At 40.9% G+C, this 22,134-nt stretch overlaps 1 protein-coding gene across 4 annotated transcripts in view; it reads right to left on the reverse strand.

Annotated features, from left to right (window-relative positions):
- igf1rb (insulin-like growth factor 1b receptor) overlaps positions 1 to 22,134 on the reverse strand; it is a 48,092-nt gene extending 25,958 nt beyond the window's left edge. For 2 of the 4 annotated variants that reach the window (XM_077520206.1, XM_077520203.1), the window contains exons 1-2: positions 20,747 to 21,819; positions 8,343 to 8,900 (exon numbers count right to left, since the gene is read on the reverse strand). In XM_077520206.1, coding sequence (XP_077376332.1) covers positions 8,343 to 8,900; positions 20,747 to 20,837 — 649 coding nt within the window. In that variant the 5' untranslated portion in view covers positions 20,838 to 21,819. Of the gene's footprint in view, positions 1 to 8,342; positions 8,901 to 20,746; positions 21,820 to 21,986 lie in introns of those variants that run through there. The other 2 variants (XM_077520204.1, XM_077520205.1) reach the window with 2 other exon arrangements.

Genomic DNA, 22,134 nt, shown 5'->3' on the forward strand with positions numbered 1-22,134 from the left:
TCATGTGCGACTTATCGCAACTAGACTTCAAGGCCTGCTTGGAGCCCATCCAGTTAACCTCATTGGCTCCGATAAAGGAGTCTCAATGCTACACATCCACCGATTGCAAATTTGCAAGAATTAATGCCAGTGTCAATCATCAATTTCACACCAGAGCGTAATCAATACCTGAAAATGTGAAAATAAATATAAAATACAAAAAACATTTAAAAATTAAGCAAATATACAATAAATAAATTATGCTGAATTGCTAACCCGTAGTTTTCATTATCGCATTTAAAAAAAAACAACCGAAAATATGCTTCAAGTAGAGACTACAAGCAAAAAAGCACATTGAGTCACCGCTACATACTTTTTCTCACTTGATATTTTGTGCAACCACAAAACAGAAGGTGAAATGGACCCTGGTAGCCAAACAAACTTTAACCATACGTCTGACAAGACACTCGAGCCAGTCAAAGCTCATCACAATCAGACGGTGTTTCGCGGATCCCAATCAAAGGCCGCATAATTACAGTGGCCCCGTCGCCACAACCAAACCAGTAATGTTCTCTTTCAGGCATTCCACAGATGGGTGTGACTGTTCAATTAAAGTAGCCATGAATGTCCCTGCTTTACACAGCCGACCCTGTCATTACCAGCCCAATCAGCCTCTGTGAACAGGTCGCGGGGATATGGACCTTAAAATACGGTGACAATACTGAAGAATTTTTTATTTTTTTTGCTAAGATGTCAAAAAACTGTGGACAAAGACAAGGCCATAAAGTCTCTCTCACGCTTCAGCACACCGGTAACCGAGGTAAAGATAAGCAGTACATGCATGGATGGATGGAGGGATGGATGGTTTTCAGGGTGCTAGTTTTCTCAATAGAAAATAAAATTCCCATTACAAAATTTTTTAGGTGATGTTTTTTTGAGGGCCCAGAACATAGTAATGGCAGTTGCATGCATTTTAGTGGGGAGAGGGAAAAGATGATTTGATCAAGCGTGGTTACGATTCAAACTCTTATCTCAAGGCACCACTGTATCAAACGTTCTTTTTAACGGAAAAAGTGAAAAAGCATGTTTATGGTGATCTTTGTTCCTTTACTGTATCCGACGTGACTGAGCCGTGACCTTAAAAACCAAGGTACGAACTCAACCATGTTTTTTCAGCATAGCATTACAGCCCTACTAGTATTACAAATAACAAGGACCGTGCCAAACAACAAGCCCAAAAAGAGCAACACTGACATGCAAACGGCGGTAAATGAAGCTAATCGCGGGCTGAGCAACAAGCCGATCCCTCTGTTTTTATGTGTATTCCCTGTGGGCTGAGGTTAAAAATACAAAAAAAAAAAAAAAATCCCTTTCCCGTAAATCCCAGAGGACTTCCTTTGTACTTTAATGATGTGCTTTCATCTCCTCCTGAGATACAAAGCACTGGGAAGGGGAATAAAACACGTACAAAAAAAATAAAAAAAATAAAAAGAACTCCCATACTTTTTGGGAGGTGTTTACCCCGCATGCACAGACATGGAACCCACGTCGTGAGATGGGAACCTGCCGAAATGTCTGTAACGTGAGAAAAGACACCAAGACAAATAGGGGACGTAAACACACAAGAATGCCGCCCTCACCACAAAATAGAAAGGGGAAAAAAAAAAAACTTTCCCAGAAGAGCAAACACACTTTGAAGCGCCGCTTCTTTTTTATACTTGTCATACTTTTTATGAATGAGTCCACATCAAGGAAAACAACAATAGTGCTTTTATGGAAGCTGATGAATGGACAACCTACTCTGTAAATAGAAATGACTGAGGCACATTCAGACAAGAGAGCTCAGATAAGGAAACTGGAGCAACAAACAAACATGCTAAAAGACCCCCAAATAGGGATACAGTACAAGTATCAGTACAGTATCATACTGTACCACATGGATACCACATGGCCAGCCTAACATACTGTAATCTTTTCCTGGTAGAAGCCATGTCAGACCGAGTTACGTTCATGACATGACATGGATGACAACAACTTCCAGGAGACTGCAAATTATGCTCTTCAAAAAGGGCTGATTGACTGCGTTTGGCCGCCGACCACCATCCGGCAAGTACCGGGTTTTGCGAGCCCGGATGCCCTACTATGCAACACGCCGCTGGAATCCAGCTGAGCCAGCCGCGCTCACGTCATGGAGTCGGGACAAAGGCGGGACAAAGGCGGGCCGGGCGGCGGGCAACAGGCTGCAGCACGGCAAGTCGAGTAAAGAGAAGTAAACAGTGTGATAAAGTATCATGTCGGTTTCCCGGTCACCATTTTTATTTTATGACTTGCGGTATTCAAAATAAGCAGTCTTGCACTTTTCTTTTTTTTTTACTCAATTTATTTTGTAGTTATCACCCAGAGGTTATATGTCATTATTTAATCAAATATATATATATATATATATATATATATATATATATATATTAATCAAAAGTGTTTAATTACTGTATTTATATTCAGTTAAACGCTTGTCATGTTTGTATTTTTTAACAGTATTACCGGTAATCAGGGGTGCACCGATCGATCGGCCGGCTGATTTATCTGCCCCAATTTCCTTAATATTGGGAGTTCAGCCGATCCCTTAAAAATGAACAGATTTTTTTCCACCAATCTCATTTCCCTCCACAGAGGTCTGAAAAAGTCAGCCACTGTCCTCTTCTGCTGAGACGACGAATAGGATTTTCATTTTTATTTAAGGGAACAAATTCATGTGCAGTTAAAACAACCCATTTGTATTAATTCACCGATATTGTTCAATGTTTTCCAATAAAATAAGAATGGAACACTGAAGGTATACACTGCTTGTAGTGAAAAATCGGCATCAGCAAAAAGAACGGCGATTAGCCGGAAAATTGTGATCAGTGCACCTCTACTGGTAATAAAAATACAAAAAAAAAAAAAGTCCCAATTACAATCTGCAAGCGTTATGTTTGGGTCATGCAAGGGTTATGCTTACTGTCGTGACTAGGGTCATGTAAGGTTTTTGTTTACTGTCATGCAAGGGTTATGTTTGGGTCATGACCATGAGGTCGTGTCTCTTTTGAACTGACGAAATCGGCATCTAGTTTCAACTGGTAATACCCTATGTGATGTCAGGAATCTTTAATCTCTATCAGGTCAACAGCCAATCAGATAATTCCATGTCAGTCCTGTTACCCACATGTCTAGCCACAACCAATCAGATCGATTCAACTGTCTATTTATGCTGTCTTAGAAATGTGTGCTTTTTGTCTAATTATTCCTCTGTCCAGCTAGCCACCTGCTCCTCTTTTCCGCGATGCCTTCTCGTTGTTTCTGGTCAAGTCAAGTTAGTTCCACGCCTCTTGATGTTATGCGAATAAAGTGTTAAACTCTTATTTGTGTCTGCGCTTTTGGGATCCAACCTCAGAACATAACACAGGCTAAGTCAGCACGCTAAAACAAACTAAAAAAAAAATGAGATAACTAACACATTAACGAAGAGTAACTAACAAAAAACTAACTACTGACAAAAATCACAAAAATAACAACAGCAGAAAATTAACAGGCAAATGGACTAACACAGTAAGAAATAAATAAACTACCCACAAACGGGCTTACAAACAAAATGGCACGCCAGCGCACTAGATCAAGAGCTCACAATTTCACAAACACATTAACGACTAAAAATGTGAACAGACAAACGCACACCCAAACAAACAAAAAAACAAATGGCTTAATCACCATCACCAACACATGGCCATTTGATTACTCCCAGGCCATCTTTGAAGTTTTGAAGTGAAAAATGAAAAAAAAAAAGAATGACATCTGCGAACAAACGGGGGCTTGCATGGTGTCCAATTAGATATAGCACACAAGCAGGTAGCCACCAGAAAACTTCAGACTTCACAGCTTCCTATTCGGCACCAAATTATTATTTTTTTTTTTCCTATTTGTCTTCTTCTTTAGTGCTGGCCCATTTGCCGCGCTAACAGACTCCCTCTGGAGCCCGGCAGACGGCGTCTTCACGGAGTCCTGCTCCACTTCCCCCGCTACGTTTGGCCCACTTCGCAGTCGACTGACTCGCAAACAAAACGCCGTTGCGGCTGCAAGGAGCTCATCTGTAAACTTACAGTTGGCTTTTGATGAACGGCCATGGAGACATCGGATGTCTGGATGTAACGCACTACAGGTTACTTAGATTAGACACGAAGGCCGGGTACACACAAAGACAATCGGGCCATTTTTGTCCAGATTTGCCCCTTCCCAACAAAGGACGTCAAACGCCCGACTACCCTTTATGTCTTACATGATTGTACTATAACATTATCCCCAAATCTGAGGTGTGTTCAGAGTGGATTTGTCCCGGTAAAAGGATCCAAAACGAGTCGGGGCTGACAATCTTAAATTTTAAAAGTGTTCAATATTTACGACCACAAATTTTCACGCGTTTGGAGAAACACGACGACTCTCTAGGCATCTAACTCTGTAGACTGTGACATAAATGGAATGTACTGTAGCCAATTAAAGACAAGCCATGACTGACCAGTGACCAACATTGACGCGGTTGTAATTTGTAAATAACAAAAAAAATGAATAAGTCCTAGCCGATGTTGTTTTTGTATAACAACACAGATCACAAGTATTTTTCCAAAGCAAGTTCATTCATTCCGACATAATTTTACAATGCTCCCACCTCCAGTCCTCTTCGTAAACATCGGCGTTTGTTGTTATTTTATTTTGTAAGATCCCGTTTGATGATACGAGATTTCCGCCTCGGAGGACTTGGTTTCACAATGATGGGACACAATCTTAATGTATGAGGTGCTGTGTTGGGATTATCAGAGCAGATCACACACACACACACACACACACACACACACACACACACAATACAAACAAAAATGTTAAATACCCGATTTTGTACCTATAAGAGTGGGGTCGGTCACAGACTTGAGAAAAAATCTTTTCAAGATTTGAAAGCGGGTGAGGCCAGTGTACCAGTAGAAAGTGTCCACTATGGTTGACAGCTAATTTTTCACTGTAGGGCAAATTAATTAACTAACTAACCAACTGACAAATGAGCGAACTGACAAGACGACCAAAAAAAAATAAATAAAAAAATAAAAGAAAAGAAAAAAACCCGCAAACAGGCAAACAATCTGATGTGCGAATGTCCCAACGAATTAACAGCAGATTGACAAACCGCCAAACAAAGTGACTTATGAATAAACAAAATTGACTACAGACGATAGAGATAGACCGATAAGGTTTTTTTGGGCCCGATACCGATACCAATTATTAGTAGTGAAGGATGCCGATAACCGATATTTGGAGCCGATATTCATTTTCACTAAAAAGGGACATCAAAATTTGGAAAAAATACAAACTCAAGCTCTTATCTTTTTTTTTTTTTTTTTTTTTTTTTAAATTTTAAAGCACATGTTTATTGAGCAACTTTTAGGGTTAGTAAAATATTTTTAAGTTTAAAAAAAAAAAAAAAAATCTTAGTCAATACACAAGTTCTGGGATCTCCCAGGCGCAGTAGCATGTTTTCAAAAGTTAAATAAAAACAAACAATTATTTTCTACAAAAAATAAGTCTTCAAAAATTTCAAAATATCCAAAGTATTAAATTTTTACTTATCTTAGTTTTAATTACAATCAAAAACAGAAGGTGCAGAGAGTTCCCAGGGTCGACAAAAATGAAAATAAAAACTTTTTTTTTTAAATTTACATTTAAATTAGTTCCCTGAAGTTAACACTTAAAAAAAAATAAAAAAAAATAAAAAAGGATCTATTATCGGCCATATGATTCTTCAAAATGGCCGATGCCGATATTTCTCAAAATGCTGAATATCGGCACCGATAATCGGCCCAGCCGATAATCGGTCTATCCCTAACAGACGAAACACGCGAAGACTTAGAAGCTGACTAACGGACATGCAAATGAACTAACAAACTAATAAACTAAAATAATGTGTCACCAAACTGGCGAACGACTGACGTCCAAATGACCTAACGTGTTAAAAGACTAAAACATGTCAGAAACAAAATCTTATGAACAGACTTGCACGCTACAGAGCGATACTGTTCGGGAAATGTTGCGAGCTGCGCTAATTTATCACAAATTGCACAGTGACACCCACACACAAATGTTATTTTGACTGTTCTGTTAATTTTATCCAGCTTATTTGCATTCTTGACTGTCATCTATAATCACCAAGACGGCACTAACAAAACACCTCCTTATTTTGACTCACAAGGAGTCAAAAGAAAAAAAAAAAAAATGTTTGACTGTTGCAACTCTTTCGCTTCCTTCCCCACCTGCTGCCACCTCAGCCAAACATCACGTCCCATAGACTCAACATGGCGGCGTTTATAGGCAAAAAGATGCATTTATCAGGCGCCTTCCTGCCAAGTTTGACCTCCTTGTGTCTGGATGATTGTAAGGCAAAATAACGCCATGCAACGGCGATATGAATTCAAACCCTAGTACAGAAACTACCACCCGAGAAGTCAATTTGGACAAGCTCTAGTTCATCTATTTAATGCTTCACTTTGGTGCGTGCGACACGTTTGCATCCTATGCAAACCCGAGCCTGCTCTGCCGCAATTCCACGTCGTCACATGACCGAAACATCAACATGCTGAGTCCGCAAGCGAGGCGACTGGTCGCCAGGGAAACGCTTGAGACACGCACACATCCGCTCCAGCCACCAGCAAAGCAAGTCGCTGCGAACGCCGCAGTCATAAAAATGAAATGAAAGGGCATGTTCATGTGAAGGTGACAATGGCTAATAAACTGACAAACATATGCTAACAACTACACTCAATAAAGTGTACTGTTAAACAAAAACATTCATGCTCACAACGTGTCTGCTCATAGCCAAGAGCGAAGCGAATCACGTAAAAAGACTACAGTAGTGTTCATTTTGTCAACAAAAACTAAAAAAAAATAATTTTGTCAGCACACATTTTTCACCGGACTAAAACTAGACTTGACTAGACTAGACTAAAACCCTCATTAATAAACTGGGACTAAATCAGTATGCATTTTCGTCAACAAAAATATCCTTCACTGAATAAAAACTGGACTAAGATCTACGGACATTTTAGATCATGAACAAAAACGAGATGAAAATGATATGATTTTGTAAAATCTTGTCTCTGATAATCTGTCACACATTGGACAGACAGGCGGTGGATTCACAGTGAAAGGTAAAAAAAAAAAAAAGTAAATTATAGTTAGAACTTAACATTATTCCAACGGCTATAACTTTCCAACAATAGTTTTAATGCGACTGCTAACTAATGCTGGCTAACTTACTTACTAGCTCATAGCATGGAGCCATAGTAGCTACTGTAATTGTGTGTGAAGTTGTTTTTCATCAAAAAAGATGAGAACATTTTATGTGAAATCATTTTAGATCCAAAAAGGTTCAATATAATCTGCTGACAAAAAAATATTCAGGGGTAAAACTAAAACTAGACTAACAATCTGACCGTTTTTGTTGACTAAAACTAGACTAAAATTATGTTTTCTTGGACTAAAATAAAGACTAAAATGTTTTATAAATATAATAATAATTATACTATAAAATGATTTGTAGTCGACTAAAAATTGACTAATTAAAACTGGGATGAGGTTGACTAACTGTGATAAAAACTAACAAGCGTGACTGAAATTTGACTAAAACAGACTAAATATAAAAATGGTTGATAAAATTAACACTAGACTGCAGTCATAAAGAAACTCAAAGAGCCTCTTCACTTAGAGGTGCTTCATTAACTCATTTGATCCCAATAACTTATAAATCGTTTTTTAAAATGTTTTAAGTGTCCCAAAGACGCATTTATACGTTTTTGTTTTATGCTAGACTAGAGCATACAGAAGGGCTTTGATGCAGCCTCTCAACGGCAAGAACGCTTGGTAGTTCTTACACAAACGGCCAGCAGGTGGCAACAGAGCAAAGGAGATCAACCAGGGCCATGTTGACAAAAAGCTCAATTACGCACAGTTCTAAATAGATTTGTAAATGATTAAACTTAGCTATATTATAATGCTAATTGCTGCAAAACGAAATAGATAGAAATATACTTTTGAAAGAAGAGAGTAAGAGACTAATCTTTCTTTTGATAGGTTCCATGTTTTTATAGCAATAGAACACAATATTCTGTGGGCCTTGCAAATTCAGTCAAAACTCAGTAAAAGAGTGAACGGGATTGCGTCTGTGAAAATGGCTGGGAGTGAATGAGCATTTTACTGCTTTTCTATTCCATGTTGGAGCATCTTAGAACAAGTCATATATAAAAAAATAAAAAAAAAAATAAAAAAAAGATGACTCAGTTTGTCCGTCTTACCTTTCTGGCAGTGGTTGGAGTTCCAGCAGCGGAAGTTGTAGTTGTTGTTGAACATGGTCTTGCGACACTGCTGGTTTTTCTCCATGATGCCCGGGCACACGTCGCTGCACTCTTTGGACTGCTTGTTCCCTGCGATGAAGTTGTTGAACTCGGCGTCCATGATGAGCGACCAGTCCACCGAGTCCAGGTAGCACAGCTCCGGGTTCTTCTCGATGCGGATGGCGCCGCGGGTGATGTTGCGCAGGTTGTACAGGCCGATGTCTTTCAGGCTGGTCATCTCGAAGATGACCAGGGCGTAGTTGTAGAAGAGGTTGCGGCCGCGGATCACGGCCAGGTTGGGGAACAGCGTGCTCAGGCTGTCCAGGCCGGAGACCCGGAAGAGCAGCAGGTAGTCGGTGATCACCGTCAGCCTGGGGAAGCTGAGCGAGCGGAAGATCTCTTGGTTGTTGTTCTTGTCGCCGATGAGGAGGATCTGCAAGTAGCCCTCCACCACCGTGCAGTTCTCCAGGCGCCGGAATTCGCTGATGTCGTTGCCGATGTCGATGCTTGGGCCGCAAACTGCAGGTGGAGAAATGTACAAAAAAAAAAAAAAAAAAAAAAAGAACATCAATTTACAGTGGACTTGGATTTAAACTTCAAGGATTTTATGCGCCATTGAGACGCAAATCATGGCAGCATAAAGACGTGGAATCCTGAATCCGGTCCTCTTTAAAAAAATAAAATTACATTAAAAAAAAAATAAAAAATAAAAATAAAAAACAGAAATGTAACTAAATATCTGTCGACTGTGACATTTAAATATCAATATCACAATCCCTAAACCCCTATCGCATATTGGATCATATTATAAATTTGTGCAGCCTTAAATTGAACTAATTGGTAAACTAACAAATTAAAACAACAATTACTTGATTCTTAGACAACTAATCCATTATCAAATTTGACAACTATTTTAATAATCAATTAATCATTTAGACATATTGTTTAGCATATATATTAAATATTTGCAGATTTCTTTAGGCCTCCATGAGATGATAATCTGATTATCTTTTTTTGTTCATAATATGACATTTGCAAAAAAAAAAAAAAAAAAAAAAGCTTTTACTTTAGAAAACAATGATCAACATTTTTGCTTTCATTCATTTTCTTACACATTTACGGACCAAAATCCATAACTAAATCATTGTCAATTTTTGTTTTCACATTTTTTTTTTGCACTTTCAATTTGAAATAATGTCATTTTTTTTTAAGAGGGATGGAAATTTAAAATAATCTTAATCCAATTACTCTTAAAAAAAATCATCAATTTAATAATTATTAAATAAATCAATCAACCAAAAAAATAAATAAATAAATATATATATATATATATATATATATATATATATATATATATATATATATATATATATAAATAATACAATCATTACTTGCAGCCCTACGAAAAACAAATGGGAAAAAATTCAAAATGAAAAAAAATTAGCCTTCGAGTTTAGTAAAGCCCTTTTTTACCCAAATAATTAACACATAAAAAAATATATATATAAAAGGGTGATGATTGCACACTGTCTAGTGCCTTATTCTAATTATTAAGACTCTTCAAAACATACAGTGTGGATGACTTAACGTAACCCAAACAAAACAATCAAGTTCATTCCTCAACTGCAGCACTATTTATATAATGCCAGTCTTATCCAATACATTTCCCAAATATTGACAGTACACTAGGCCCGTGGACTTGTTGACAGAACATGTTTGCCAGGCGTGACAAAATAAATACTACGGTCAGGTTCAATTGGAGCGCTGGCTTGAAAAGTGTGGTCCTGCCTTGAGCTTATTGTTTCCCGTTAGCGTCCACCTACAATCACGCTGCTCTGTTGATTTACTGCGCTGGCTTGTTGAGATGTCAACAAGGCACCACATTAAAAAGAAACGATACATCAAACCACCCGCACAACAAAATGGAAAAACCAGATTCAGGATTTCCCAACTTTGTTATTCACGTAATAGAAAAGTATAGATCAATAAAATTTATTGCTAAAGACGTGATACTAGTTAAAAACTCATGCTCAGACTTGACAAAAGCCAAATTGTGCTTGCTTGCATTTGGTACAACAATGGGCCTACTGCAATTTCAAATGATTTTCTGTCTTTGAAAGTTCCCAACTATTATTTTCCTGCCAGTCTTGCGTTGTCCACAACAAGGAGTGGGGGCTCATGGTGTTCCTAGCTGATACAAAGAATTGCCCAATTGCAAATGTTTCTTCTACAAAATATAAAAAAATAACATTAGCCAATTCCTGAGTTATCATCTACCAACATTTAGCAATCCAGGCGTGGGCAATGTATTTTCTAAAGGGGCTATGAGAGAAAGCAGCACAGCTGTCGAGGGCCACACCAACATTTTTGTTATGCTTTTATATTAGTCACTAAATTGTATGGTTTGAATAAGCTGCTACGTGTGTAGGCATGTGATAATTAAATGCTACACAAAACTATAAGCAATCATTAAAACGACATAAACATACCTACACATATTAAAGGGGGAGTTTGCAATACTCTCTCCTCTCCAAAAAAAATAAAAAATAAAAAAATCCCATTTTGTCATATCAAATTCAGGGTTTCTCCTAGCGTTTTATTATGGCGGCCCACCTTTTTTTTTTCCCATGAACCCCCCGCCATGCTAAGCCCCCACCCCAGCCCTAATCGCCTCGGTGCACCATTATCGAGAGTTGCCCAACCACAGAGCTGCTTTCTACCGAGACTCGCCCAATCCCAGAGCTGCTTTCTACCGAGACTCGCCCAATCATATAGCTGCCTTGTACCGAGTCCAAGACTCGCCCAATCACAGAGCCGCTTTCTACCTAGACTCACCCAATCACAGAGTTAGTTTCTACCGAGACTCGCCCAATTACAGAGCTGCTTTCCACAGAGACTCGCCCAATTACAGACCTGCTTTCTACCGAGACTCGCCCAATTACAGAGCTGCTTTCTACCGAGACTCGCCCAATCACAGAGCTGCTTTGTACTGAGACTCGCCCAATCATATAGCTGCCTTGTACCGAGTCCAAGACTCGCCCAATCACAGAGCCGCTTTCTACCTAGACTCACCCAATCACAGAGTTAGTTTCTACCGAGACTCGCCCAATTACAGAGCTGCTTTGTACCGAGTAAGAGACTCGCCCAATCACAGAGCTGCTTTCCACAGAGACTCGCCCAATTACAGACCTGCTTTCTACCGAGACTCGCCCAATCACTTAGCTGCCTTCTACCATTATTTGTCCAATTGTTGAGCTGCCTTTAACCAGGAATTCACCAATCGCTGAGATACGCTTTACCAATAATTTTTCAATCACTGCGCTGCACTTTGTGTCTCCACTGCAACAAGACTTCTACTTCAACAATTCTGATCATACAATGTACTACATTTTGAAGATATTACGCCAATCCCTAATTTGCAGCTAGGGAGAAGCAAAGCTGTCTACACATGTAATGCAATAGAAGACAAGTCAGGACCTCAATTCAAACATCACGACAGCAGACATTTGTTTTTTTACCCTCTCGAGTATCATGATTCTATCAGGACGGAAGAGTGTCTGGTTCTTCAGCTTTGTACAGACACGTTCCTGCTTTGAGGCTTTTGAATCACCGACACCCTCATAATTTGATGGCGGCGGCAGTGATGACGGATGGAGCATTTCTTTTTAATACTCCCACCTGCATGCATCGGTACGACGACGGGTGAAGGCCCACAGAAACACGGCGACTACAAAGTGATTTTGCCTTTAAAACTTGAGGCCAGTGAGTCTTTTCTCTGAGAACTTCTCGTCATAAAACTATGCAATCGTAAACCCATGCTGATACAATCCCATCATCTTTGTGCATCTGACAAAAAAAAAAAAAAAAAAAAAAGTGAAAAATAAAAGAACACTCAATGAGTGTAATATGGGAGCTATTACAAGATGAACCGGTGCCAAGAAAGCATGATATTGTTCTTCCAACATGCCGGATTTTCAACAGGAACACAAAACGTTCCCTTTCGACCGGAGGCGGAACACACTTTTTTTTTTTTTTCTCCATCTGAAAAGAACACACCGAACCTTGCTGCTGTCAGCCTAAATTATTCCTGAGCTCCTTGATACAATTTTGCAAATTATTAAGACACATGATGAAACGCTTTGATAATCATTTACAGCCCGACCAAATATTTGTTATTGTCACAGATAAGTGACCTCATAGATGGATGCTTTGTTTTTCCATTCTTAAAAGGCAAAAACATAAGTCTAGCCTTCATTCAATTCATAGTATGAATTAATTTTGCCTTACCTGACAATGATCAAAAGTCGCAAGGCCGTGTTTTGAGCTGGAGCTCGATAAATATTGACTATGTAAAAATTATCAATGTTCAGATCCAGATTTGTGATTCAAACACATTTTGTTATGGTACATTCAGTACAGTAGGTAGCAGGAAAGGTTAGAATGTCTGCCACACAGTGCTGCGGTTCGTGGTTTGACGCTTCCCTCCTGCCTGCCTGCATGGAGTTTGCATGTTTTCCCTGGGCTCATGTTTTTTTCACGCCGGATACTCCAGCTTCCTCCCACATTCCAAAAACACGTATGATCGGTTCATTGAAGGGTCGAAATTGTACTTTGGTGTGAGTTTGAGAGCGAACAATTGTTTATATAAATCTTGCGATTGACAGGCAAGTAGTCCATTGTGTAACCCATATACCCAAAGTCAGCTGGGAGAGGCTCTAACTCACCAGTAGGCGATTCCTAATGATAATAAGCAGTATAGAAAATGGCTGGATGGGTAGAACTCCTGGAAGCATACATGGGTCTACTAAGTGGAATTCATCTAACTCCAAAAATAAAATCAGTGAAGCTCAGACCTCTGGCTAGCGGACGTAATGTTAGCGTTAGGTGAATCTGTAGATTGCCAAACCAAGAGTATGAAGGGGTCCATATGCACATATTTGAAACACATTTGAAACAGCATCATGCCAATGTAAACAGCACAGCACAGAAAAAGTATCACATTAGTAACTTTTAATTTTTCACCAAAAAGAAAACCTTGTATGAATAATGCGATTTCTTAAAACGAAGTCGCACTGTTGTGATGTCACACTACTTATATAGCCAAATCCACCTTTTGGAAACACAAGCCAGACTGGGATCTAGTGCAACATCCATTAATGCGGCAAAGCAAACTAATCAGTGCATTTGGTGTAAAAGTCATTTGAGATCATTTCACCGGTTCTCAAGGGTCCAAACTGTCTGAATATAACCGTAGCCTCGAAACCGCCAAACAGATTCTGGGAGTCCCTCTCCTCAAGCGATTCTACTGCCGTCTGGTAGTGCAAAAGCACATTTTTGTCGCACTAAATAAACGACGCAGACAAACTGACCTCTTTCAACCCCCTGAGCAGGCGAGTGACTTCAATGTGAAAGAAGCTAACCGACGCCAGGCCTGGCTGGTGACTCACAGCGGGGCCGGTGCCCTGCTCAAAATGTTCTTAATGTGTATGCTCTTTGTTTGCATTTGCTCTTTAATTGGGACCAACTGGCTTCGCACGAACGACCAGGGCGAAGAGCGGGAAGATTCTTTTCTTTCTGATTCAAACAGAAGCCGCTGAGAGCTTGGGTTTTCTCAGTGTGCTATCATATACTGTATAATATAAAAAAAAGATGTTAAGGCGAGCCAGTGTGCTGGTATGGCAGCTATGTCTTTCACTATAATCTACTTGTCAGCGGACATTGTCAACAGCCCACATACCTGTTGAAACAACACTTGCACCCGGACATGTGTTGAACAGAAAGGCGCCATGTTATGTCACCGTAGTCCGTCTTTCACGGGAAGTGCTCCCAACTGACCTTACCGTGGCACGCCCCTTCCCCACCCACATTGTGCGACAAGCTGCTCTCGCCGACATTGTTCGGGCAAGGTTAGCAAAAGTAGCATGAGCTGTAACGGCAAAAGTTGTCAGATCTTCCTTGTGATTTCTCGGTCAGGTATTTTCAGGACGCCGATATTCTCTTCGAAGCAACCAAGTGCCTTTTTCCACAAAAACAGCATATGGGCGACAACTGTCTTTTCCCCTTCTTCTTCATTTCTAATTTAAATAAAAATCGATTTTTGGATATTAATATCGATTCGATTCGATTCATAAATGAGAATCTCGATTCTTTTATGAATCAATTTTTTGGCACACCCCTAGTCAACAGTATGCAGTGGAAGGATATGTTTAAAATATGCAGAAAAGCGGACTTCGCAGCTCTCGTGGCTAAAGCATAACAGGTCTCAAGTCATTTTATCTGCTCTTTTATGGTCACAACTTCCTTCTACAGTATGCCCCATAATGGTCATGACTTCCCACTGCCCCATTAACTTCCCTTTTCCGTCGAACAGCGTTACTCCTCCCAGTCGACGGGGGTGAAAACACTCGAGGGTTTTTGGCGGCAGGCAGGTGTTGCAGCCTGATCGCTGCTCTTCAGTCGTGTCCAGCTGAGTACACAAGCTTATCTGGTCAGCCTTCATCACATATTTACTCCCGATAACCTTCTCTCCAGCCGGATTGTCCATGGCCAATCGAGAGGAAATCCACTGAGGAAGCACTCGAACGACAAATCAGTCACCGTTTAGTGATAAGAATGTCCCCAGCCCCATTCCATCCCACTCCTTGAAGATGTGCTTTTTATCACAATTACATTTTTTTTAAAAACAGTTCCTCCAGTACATGTCTTAAGAATAAATCAAAAATACCCAAAGAATGGACAATATAGCTCACTCCACACCCTTTTTGGACTCTAGCAAAAATTAGCTTGTTTTGAGGGGGTGGTTACATCTTATGCTGCTGAGCCATTTGCTCACCCATCACAGTCTACTGCTGGGCCAGTGCCAAGCAAAGGTTCTGTTACCATGACACCTCGGTGGCAGCGTGACTTGTTGAGCCTTAAGTGTAGAAGAGCCGGTGTGAACTTGATAAAGACAGCAAATTATAGATTTGTCGATTAATTTTCACATCTCTACAACTGTGATGTCATTTTGAATCGACAGCAAGTAGCAAAATAGCCACCCCTGAGATAGATTGGGGAAAAAAAAAGTGAATTTTGCCCCATAACTCATATTCCACAAAAAAGAAAAATTCAGAATGTGGTATGCAGACTAGTGGTGTTTTGGGGTTGATTTCCCTTTTAATATAATAGTGTTTTCATTTAGTCCAGCTGTCCACAAGTCACTCGCAAAGAAACTCTCTGCGGAGCGGTATTATGAAATTTAGTCAAATGGGATTATCCCAATTTGACGAAATTTTGAAGGGCCCGCTAAAAGACACATCTTGGGTAAGAGGAAACTTACAAAGGATTTACTTGGTTGTGCCGTTTACAACCTGATGGCTGGACAGGCACTCCAGAGAGTTATTCATTCGTATGCAATTAAAAAGCCACTTTCACATAATATGCATTGCAGGCTTGAAAAAAAAAAATGCCATTGCAATATCAATATTGGATGAAAATGGCTTAAGTGTTAAATAAATGCTGGACTTTGTTTTCAGCATGTACTCGAGCCTTCACAACACCTCACGAGACCTCATTTCAGCCAGCAGCAAAGGATAGGGTTAAAGTTATTTGGACGTAGGCGGACCCATTTAATGCAGAACGCCTGTCACAGTGTCCAATGCGAGCGTGTCAGTGTCATGACTGTCTGAGAAGGCTGCCAGTAATCGAGTGTCACTTTTGTTCGTGGTTTTATTTTGGTAGGTTTCTACTCCATGTTGTTGTTCCCATTCCCGCTGGCTTGATGGGGCCTCTCAGTCCCACTTTTTGTAGTTCGCAATACGTTTCATTCCGTTTTACTCGACAGTGTTTAAAGAGTGTTTTATTGTTTTGTATTCATATTAAGAGTGGTTAACCTCAGTCTACACTTGCACAGTTTGTTCAAATGTGCCTGTAGAGTTTATGAATGTTTTATGATGTCGACACTCTGGAATGAATCATTCCAGATATAATTGATCCCTGTGGCTCACTGTACGGCGGGAATGTTTAAGAGCTTATTGGCACGCACGGAAACTTTAGCCAGAGATTTTACACTCATTGGCGCAAGAATAACATGCAAGACGGCGACAACAGGGGGAGAAAGGTTTGTCCTGTGACGGCAGAGGCCAGTGGCAAAAAGGCCGCAACGCACCGTTTCACAGGCTCCTCACTCTTTCCGATCAACAGAACTCAGTCTGTTTTGTGTGTGAATGTACTTTGGCTTGTTCTATTTTAAAACCCCCATACCCGAGTTCAACCCCGCCAGCCCGCCCCTCCCCAGTGTGCCGCTGAGAGCGGGATGAGGCCCTGGTTCACAGTATGGATGGGAACCTGTAACATATGCAGAAGTATCTGCATCAAAACATGTCCCTTGTAATTGATTGGACTCTTCATTCTTCGCGTCTATCATCCGTACCTGGTCTGTGTGTAAGGCACCCACCAAAGCGGCAAGACGGTTTTGACGTCGGCATGTCGTGGCAGAGGAATAGCGAGAAGTTGCGACCATAGCAGAAGACGGATAGCGAGAAGTTGTGGAATTGCGGGGATAGCATGAAGTCACTTTCCATAACAGGAGGTTGGAGGGAAGTGGCGAGTGTCCCCAGGGTGAACCTAACCGGGAGCAAGCGGCAAGTAATGACCATAAAAGGGGGTGATAAGGAATTTGCAACCCTAACAGGTGGTATAGCGCAAAATCGCAACCAGAATAGATGGGATAGCAGAAAGTGGCGAGCATAAACGGGGGGGTAGCATAAAGTCGAAGCCGGAGTGGGGCTGGATCGACCCCACAATAGAACAAAAACTTTTTCACCACTATAGACCCTTACAGTGTGACGTCATATTTAAGTGCGTCCCTTTCGGTGGAGGGCAGGGCTTCAATGCGAGTGACTTAGAAAACGTGACCTATAAAATACGGCAAATAGTTGATAAATCAGCGACCAATTCTATGGTGAACTTGTGCGCGACCTAAGGATGCCCTAATGGCTCAAAAAGAGATGAGATCATTCTTTCGGCTTCCGGAAGTGATTCTAAACCACGCGGAAGACAGTGAGGAGTGAAAGATGAGCACGGTGGTTAGCGCGAAACTACGACGCAACTGTTGTGCACCCACAAAAAGTGCGAGGATATGATCAGATCCTTTTATATCAGGCAGTTTTTCTCTTTTTCGTATACAGTGGGTCACAACATTAACCTCTGATTGTAAATTCCATGCAGATGTGATGAATGTGGCATAGTATCTTTAGTGCACCAATCATTATTCAACTAATTTTGAACAAATATTTAACGGTTTAACACAATTATCACAACACTTTTTGCTCAGGCTTGATCTCTGTTGAGGAATGTGTTGTAAACGAACGGTCTGTTTGTTAGCAGCTAGCAAGCTAAGATAGCTCGAAGACTTTGATACACAGCAACACGAGTATATCCAGACACAAACGATTTAATGAATAACAATTTACACCATGAAATTAGTGATTGACGTACTGTTTCAACCAAAAACAACATACCTTAAGCTTCCACTTCGCCCTCCAACAAACTCCATTTTTTTGTAGCTAGTAGCTCCAAACGACTGGTTTTAATGATTCGCTGTAATGTAGTGTCCTACTCGGGACGTTTTTTTGTGACACTTGACATATTTCACACCTTTTAATGAAAACGCTCGCCGAAAATCAAGCTCTCTACATTCATTGGTTATGGGGAGGCTTGTCCTCCGGGAGGCGGAACGAGAGCTAAGCAGTGACGTCTGCTAGAAGGGTCTATACACTACTGTACAGCGCGAGTAAATGCAAATTTGGAATTATGTGCAGGACAAACATAGCATCTGGCTCAATAACATTAACATTTTGAGTGATAAGATTTGTTTTCATGCACATTTTTTTTTTTAAATCAAGTGCAACCACAAAGTGCTCTTCAGCATTTTGTGCCGCCCTTGAATAGTTATTTTTTAATGTACTAATGGGGGGAAAAACAAAATCACAATATGTGGTTATTTTGTTGTTTGCCTCAAACCTTTTGTTCTAACAACATGTAAAAGTAGTGTCAGTTTTGGTTTGAGTGTTGTTACAGCGAGTGTTGTTGCCACTTGAAGGTGAACCGAATTTATGGTGAGATGTTTCAATCAGCTACCTGTTCATTTCTAGACTTGTTTTTTTGTTTTTGGTTGGTCTGCTGTGGCGCTGCGCTTACGGATACCTTCCACGTTTTTGTGGATGCCGCTCCACCACACAGTGAGTCAGAATCAACAGAGTGGTTTTCATCCGCAGCCTGACTGACTTTCTCCATTGAGTCACTGGCCAGTCCGCTCACTTCAAACTTCGCAGGGTACAACACGAGCGTATGGGAAGCCATATGCGTCGTCACAGATTCTTTTGATTTACCATCATTTCCTTTGGACGTGAGACTTACATGGGAAGTGATTATTTTTACAACCAAGGGCGAGGATTCCCTAAATTTGGGGTAGCTGAAACGGGCTGAAGGACACGTTTTACCGGGTCACAGGTCAAGAATGTTGTTGATAGTCTTTAAGTCTTACAACCAAAAGCATTTCACCACTTTTTATACAGTACGTCAGTTTGAATCATTTGCTGTGATGTTTCCCCAAGTTTGGGGTCCAAAAATGTTGCAGGTCTTCTTTCTTTTTTTAAAATCAGGTCAATGTTTTGCGCTACGTCTTAATATGGACCTCAGGATTCACATTTTTACCCCCAATTCAACTTTAAATTTAGGACCCCCAAATTAGTTTAGTCACTTTAAAAAAAAATAGCATTTGTGTTATATTTATTGTTTTTACATCTAAATATCGACAATATTTGGACACTTCTATGACAGCTCAACTCTGGAACAAACAGGTACTATTTTCGATTAGCTCCTATGACGAGTTTTTCCTTAAAATGGTTCACAGGTCAGTTTTTATCTGGGAGGAGAGTGGTTACAGGCTACTGCCTTTTATGCAGACAGACTGCACATGTTCGATTCCTGATCCCTGGTTCTAAGTCAGAGTTTAAAAAAAAAAAAAAAGTTGGTTTTGTCAGGAAGGGTATCCAGCATAAGAAAAAATTGTGCCAAACAAATCATGCGAGTGACTCACTGTGGTATAACAACAGTTTTCTTTAAATAATGTGTCACATCTTAATGTCAACAAGTTCAACAACAGTGATTAACTTATTTTTACATTCGACTTGGGAACAGATGTTTGCCCCAAAAATGGGTCCCACGACACTTTTTTTTTTTTTTTTTTTTTTTAAATCAGTTTGCCAATTGATGAAAAATGGATAGTGTGGTCGCCCCAAAAGTGCTGGATCACGGGTTCAAATACCACTTTGTACATTTTCTTTCTTTGTTTTTTTTTTTTTTTTAAAGGACAATTTCTTGCAGCCAGTCTGGAGTTGTAAAGGAGCTGTTTGATTTCACGTGTTTATTAAAGAATTGAACAGTTATTGAATTTTCCACATTTAAAGAAGCAGCTGCTGCATTTGAAAAGACACAAAGATACCTGATAACCCTGCTCTAGGGGTTATGGTTCGGCTGGTATTGCCGAAATCAGCCTATTTTCGTTGGCAAAACAGAATAAAAACTTTGTAAAAAAAAAAATAATAATAAAAAAATCCACAGGAGCTCATGATGCGAGGCAAGAACCACGCCCAGCGCATGACTCGGTTCGGTTTGATTAACCATTCAGAGCCTTCACGAGTTGCAAAATAATGCCAGCAGGAGAGTTGATGGTCACGGCAAAATAACCACTGTCTGCCCAAAATGAGTCATCGGTCACTTGAACAGTTTGCCATGAATTGACGGGAGTGTTTTGCTGTTATGACATCTTATAATTAACAGCCAGTACATTGTTTTTATACTTGCACAACAGTTTGATTATGAAATGACTTGTACATTAGTTTTGGTATCAGGGGTTTATGCAGTCTTCGGGGGCCCCAAAATGGGTTGCAGGACACTATCAATAAAAAGTTGTTGGTTCACAAACTTTATGAAGCCAACTTTATGGGTTGCAGGTCACTTCAAAGTCAAACTTTTGTTGGTTAACCTGGCCTTTGATGTTTCTTCCGGAATACTATATGAAGACAATGAGCGAGGCTCTCTGTACTCACACAATTAATCACGTAAAAGTAGCCGAAAGGACATGAAATGACATCATTAGTAAATATAGCAATGGAAAAACGTGACTGTTTGGGATAAAAACACAACAGCCGGCAGCGCATTGTCTCGCTACTGTAACGTGGAGTGGACCACCAAATGGTGTTTTTCAATTATCGAGCCTTGCGTTTGTTGTTTATGGCAATATGTGAGATGCTGCTACCCTTGTAGTGATGAAAACAAAAAACAAAAAAAGAAAGAAAAAAAAGGAAATAGTTTGGACTTACTCTCTGTTGCGCCGGGCCGGAGTGAGGACGACACGGCCAGCATCAGACCCCAAAACAAGGTCAAGCGGCTCCTTTCCATTCCAGCCCTCATTCTGGAGACGTAAATCCTCCGCCGTAAACCTGTAAATAAATACGCCCGTCGAGTGGGTGTAAAGGGGGTGAAGGAGGAGGGGGGGAAAGGGGGTCCGTGTAAAAAACACTCAGGGTTATTTCTGGGTGACGTGTGAAGGGGGGGAAATGAAGCCTTTTAAATCTTCAGCCAGCGCCTTTTAGCCGTTAGCCGGCTAATGGAGCTAATGGGCTAGCAGCCACGAGCTAGCTCGGGCTCGCTCAAGTCGCGGGATCCCGCTCGGGAAAAAAAAAATAAAATAAAAAATTAGCGTTTCGACACCCGCCCCGGTGTAAATCCGTTCATATCGTTCTTAAACGCCGGTAAAAGGCAGAGCGCGTAGGCGAGGGCGGCGGGGCAGATACGGCTAAACGGGGAGCGGCGGGGATTCCTGTGTAAGCCGCATCTTCACGCTCCATGTCGTGGTGGTGTGGGGGGCGAACGCATAACGTCCCGCTGGTGGTGGAGGTGGTATCATCCAGTATCAAATCTTCCCTTGAAAGCTTGGACTTGAGAGAGAGGAAAAAAAAACAGTCCTATGTGGCGTGAAGGAGGCGACTTTATCAAGAAAAAAAATATTCGGCAGAGTAGCGTGTTTTTTTTTGGAGACCGCAGTCTCCCTCTCCTTCCTCCCTCCCTCCTCCTCCTCCTTCAGCCGCTCATTATGCACGGACTCACCGCGTTGTTGTTGTGGTTGCAATTCATCCTCTCGTGCCGACTACGACGCCGGGCCGAGGCCGCTATATGCGTCCAAACGTCCTTTGAACACCCACCTCGGGTGTGCCTGCGTATCGATTATGGCCCTCCGTCGGTAGACAGCAGGTTATAGCCCGTCGCCAGACGAGATTAACGCGGCGCAGGTACGCGGAGTGTCTCCTCGCCTCGCTTCGGTCTGCAGTCTGCCTGTAAACACAAGCGCCGCTCGCAAAGATCGTGTCTTCAGATGAAGAGAGATCACTGCGCAAAAACTACTCAACCCTCCAACCTTTGGGTCCAGGGACTTTTTGAATAGGTAACATTACTAATAATAACAGAGATGCCTGAAAACGGTTTCATTAATTCATGTCTATCATAAAATCAGCTCGTCATCACCTAAAATCGAGAGAGAGAGACGCACGTCTCAATTTTTACCCTCTCTTTGCTCATCACTCGAGTCTACGGTGCGGTGCGATGGAAATCCGGGGCGCCGATCCAGGAGGAGCAGGCTTGTTTTGCAGGTCCCTCCCTCGCGCACACACACAACGCGCCGCCAGTCAAATTACAAGGCATTACAAGTCGT

The sequence above is a fragment of the Festucalex cinctus genome, chromosome 4 (genome assembly GCF_051991245.1).
Source record: "Festucalex cinctus isolate MCC-2025b chromosome 4, RoL_Fcin_1.0, whole genome shotgun sequence".
NCBI classification, from domain to species: Eukaryota; Metazoa; Chordata; class Actinopteri; order Syngnathiformes; family Syngnathidae; genus Festucalex; species Festucalex cinctus.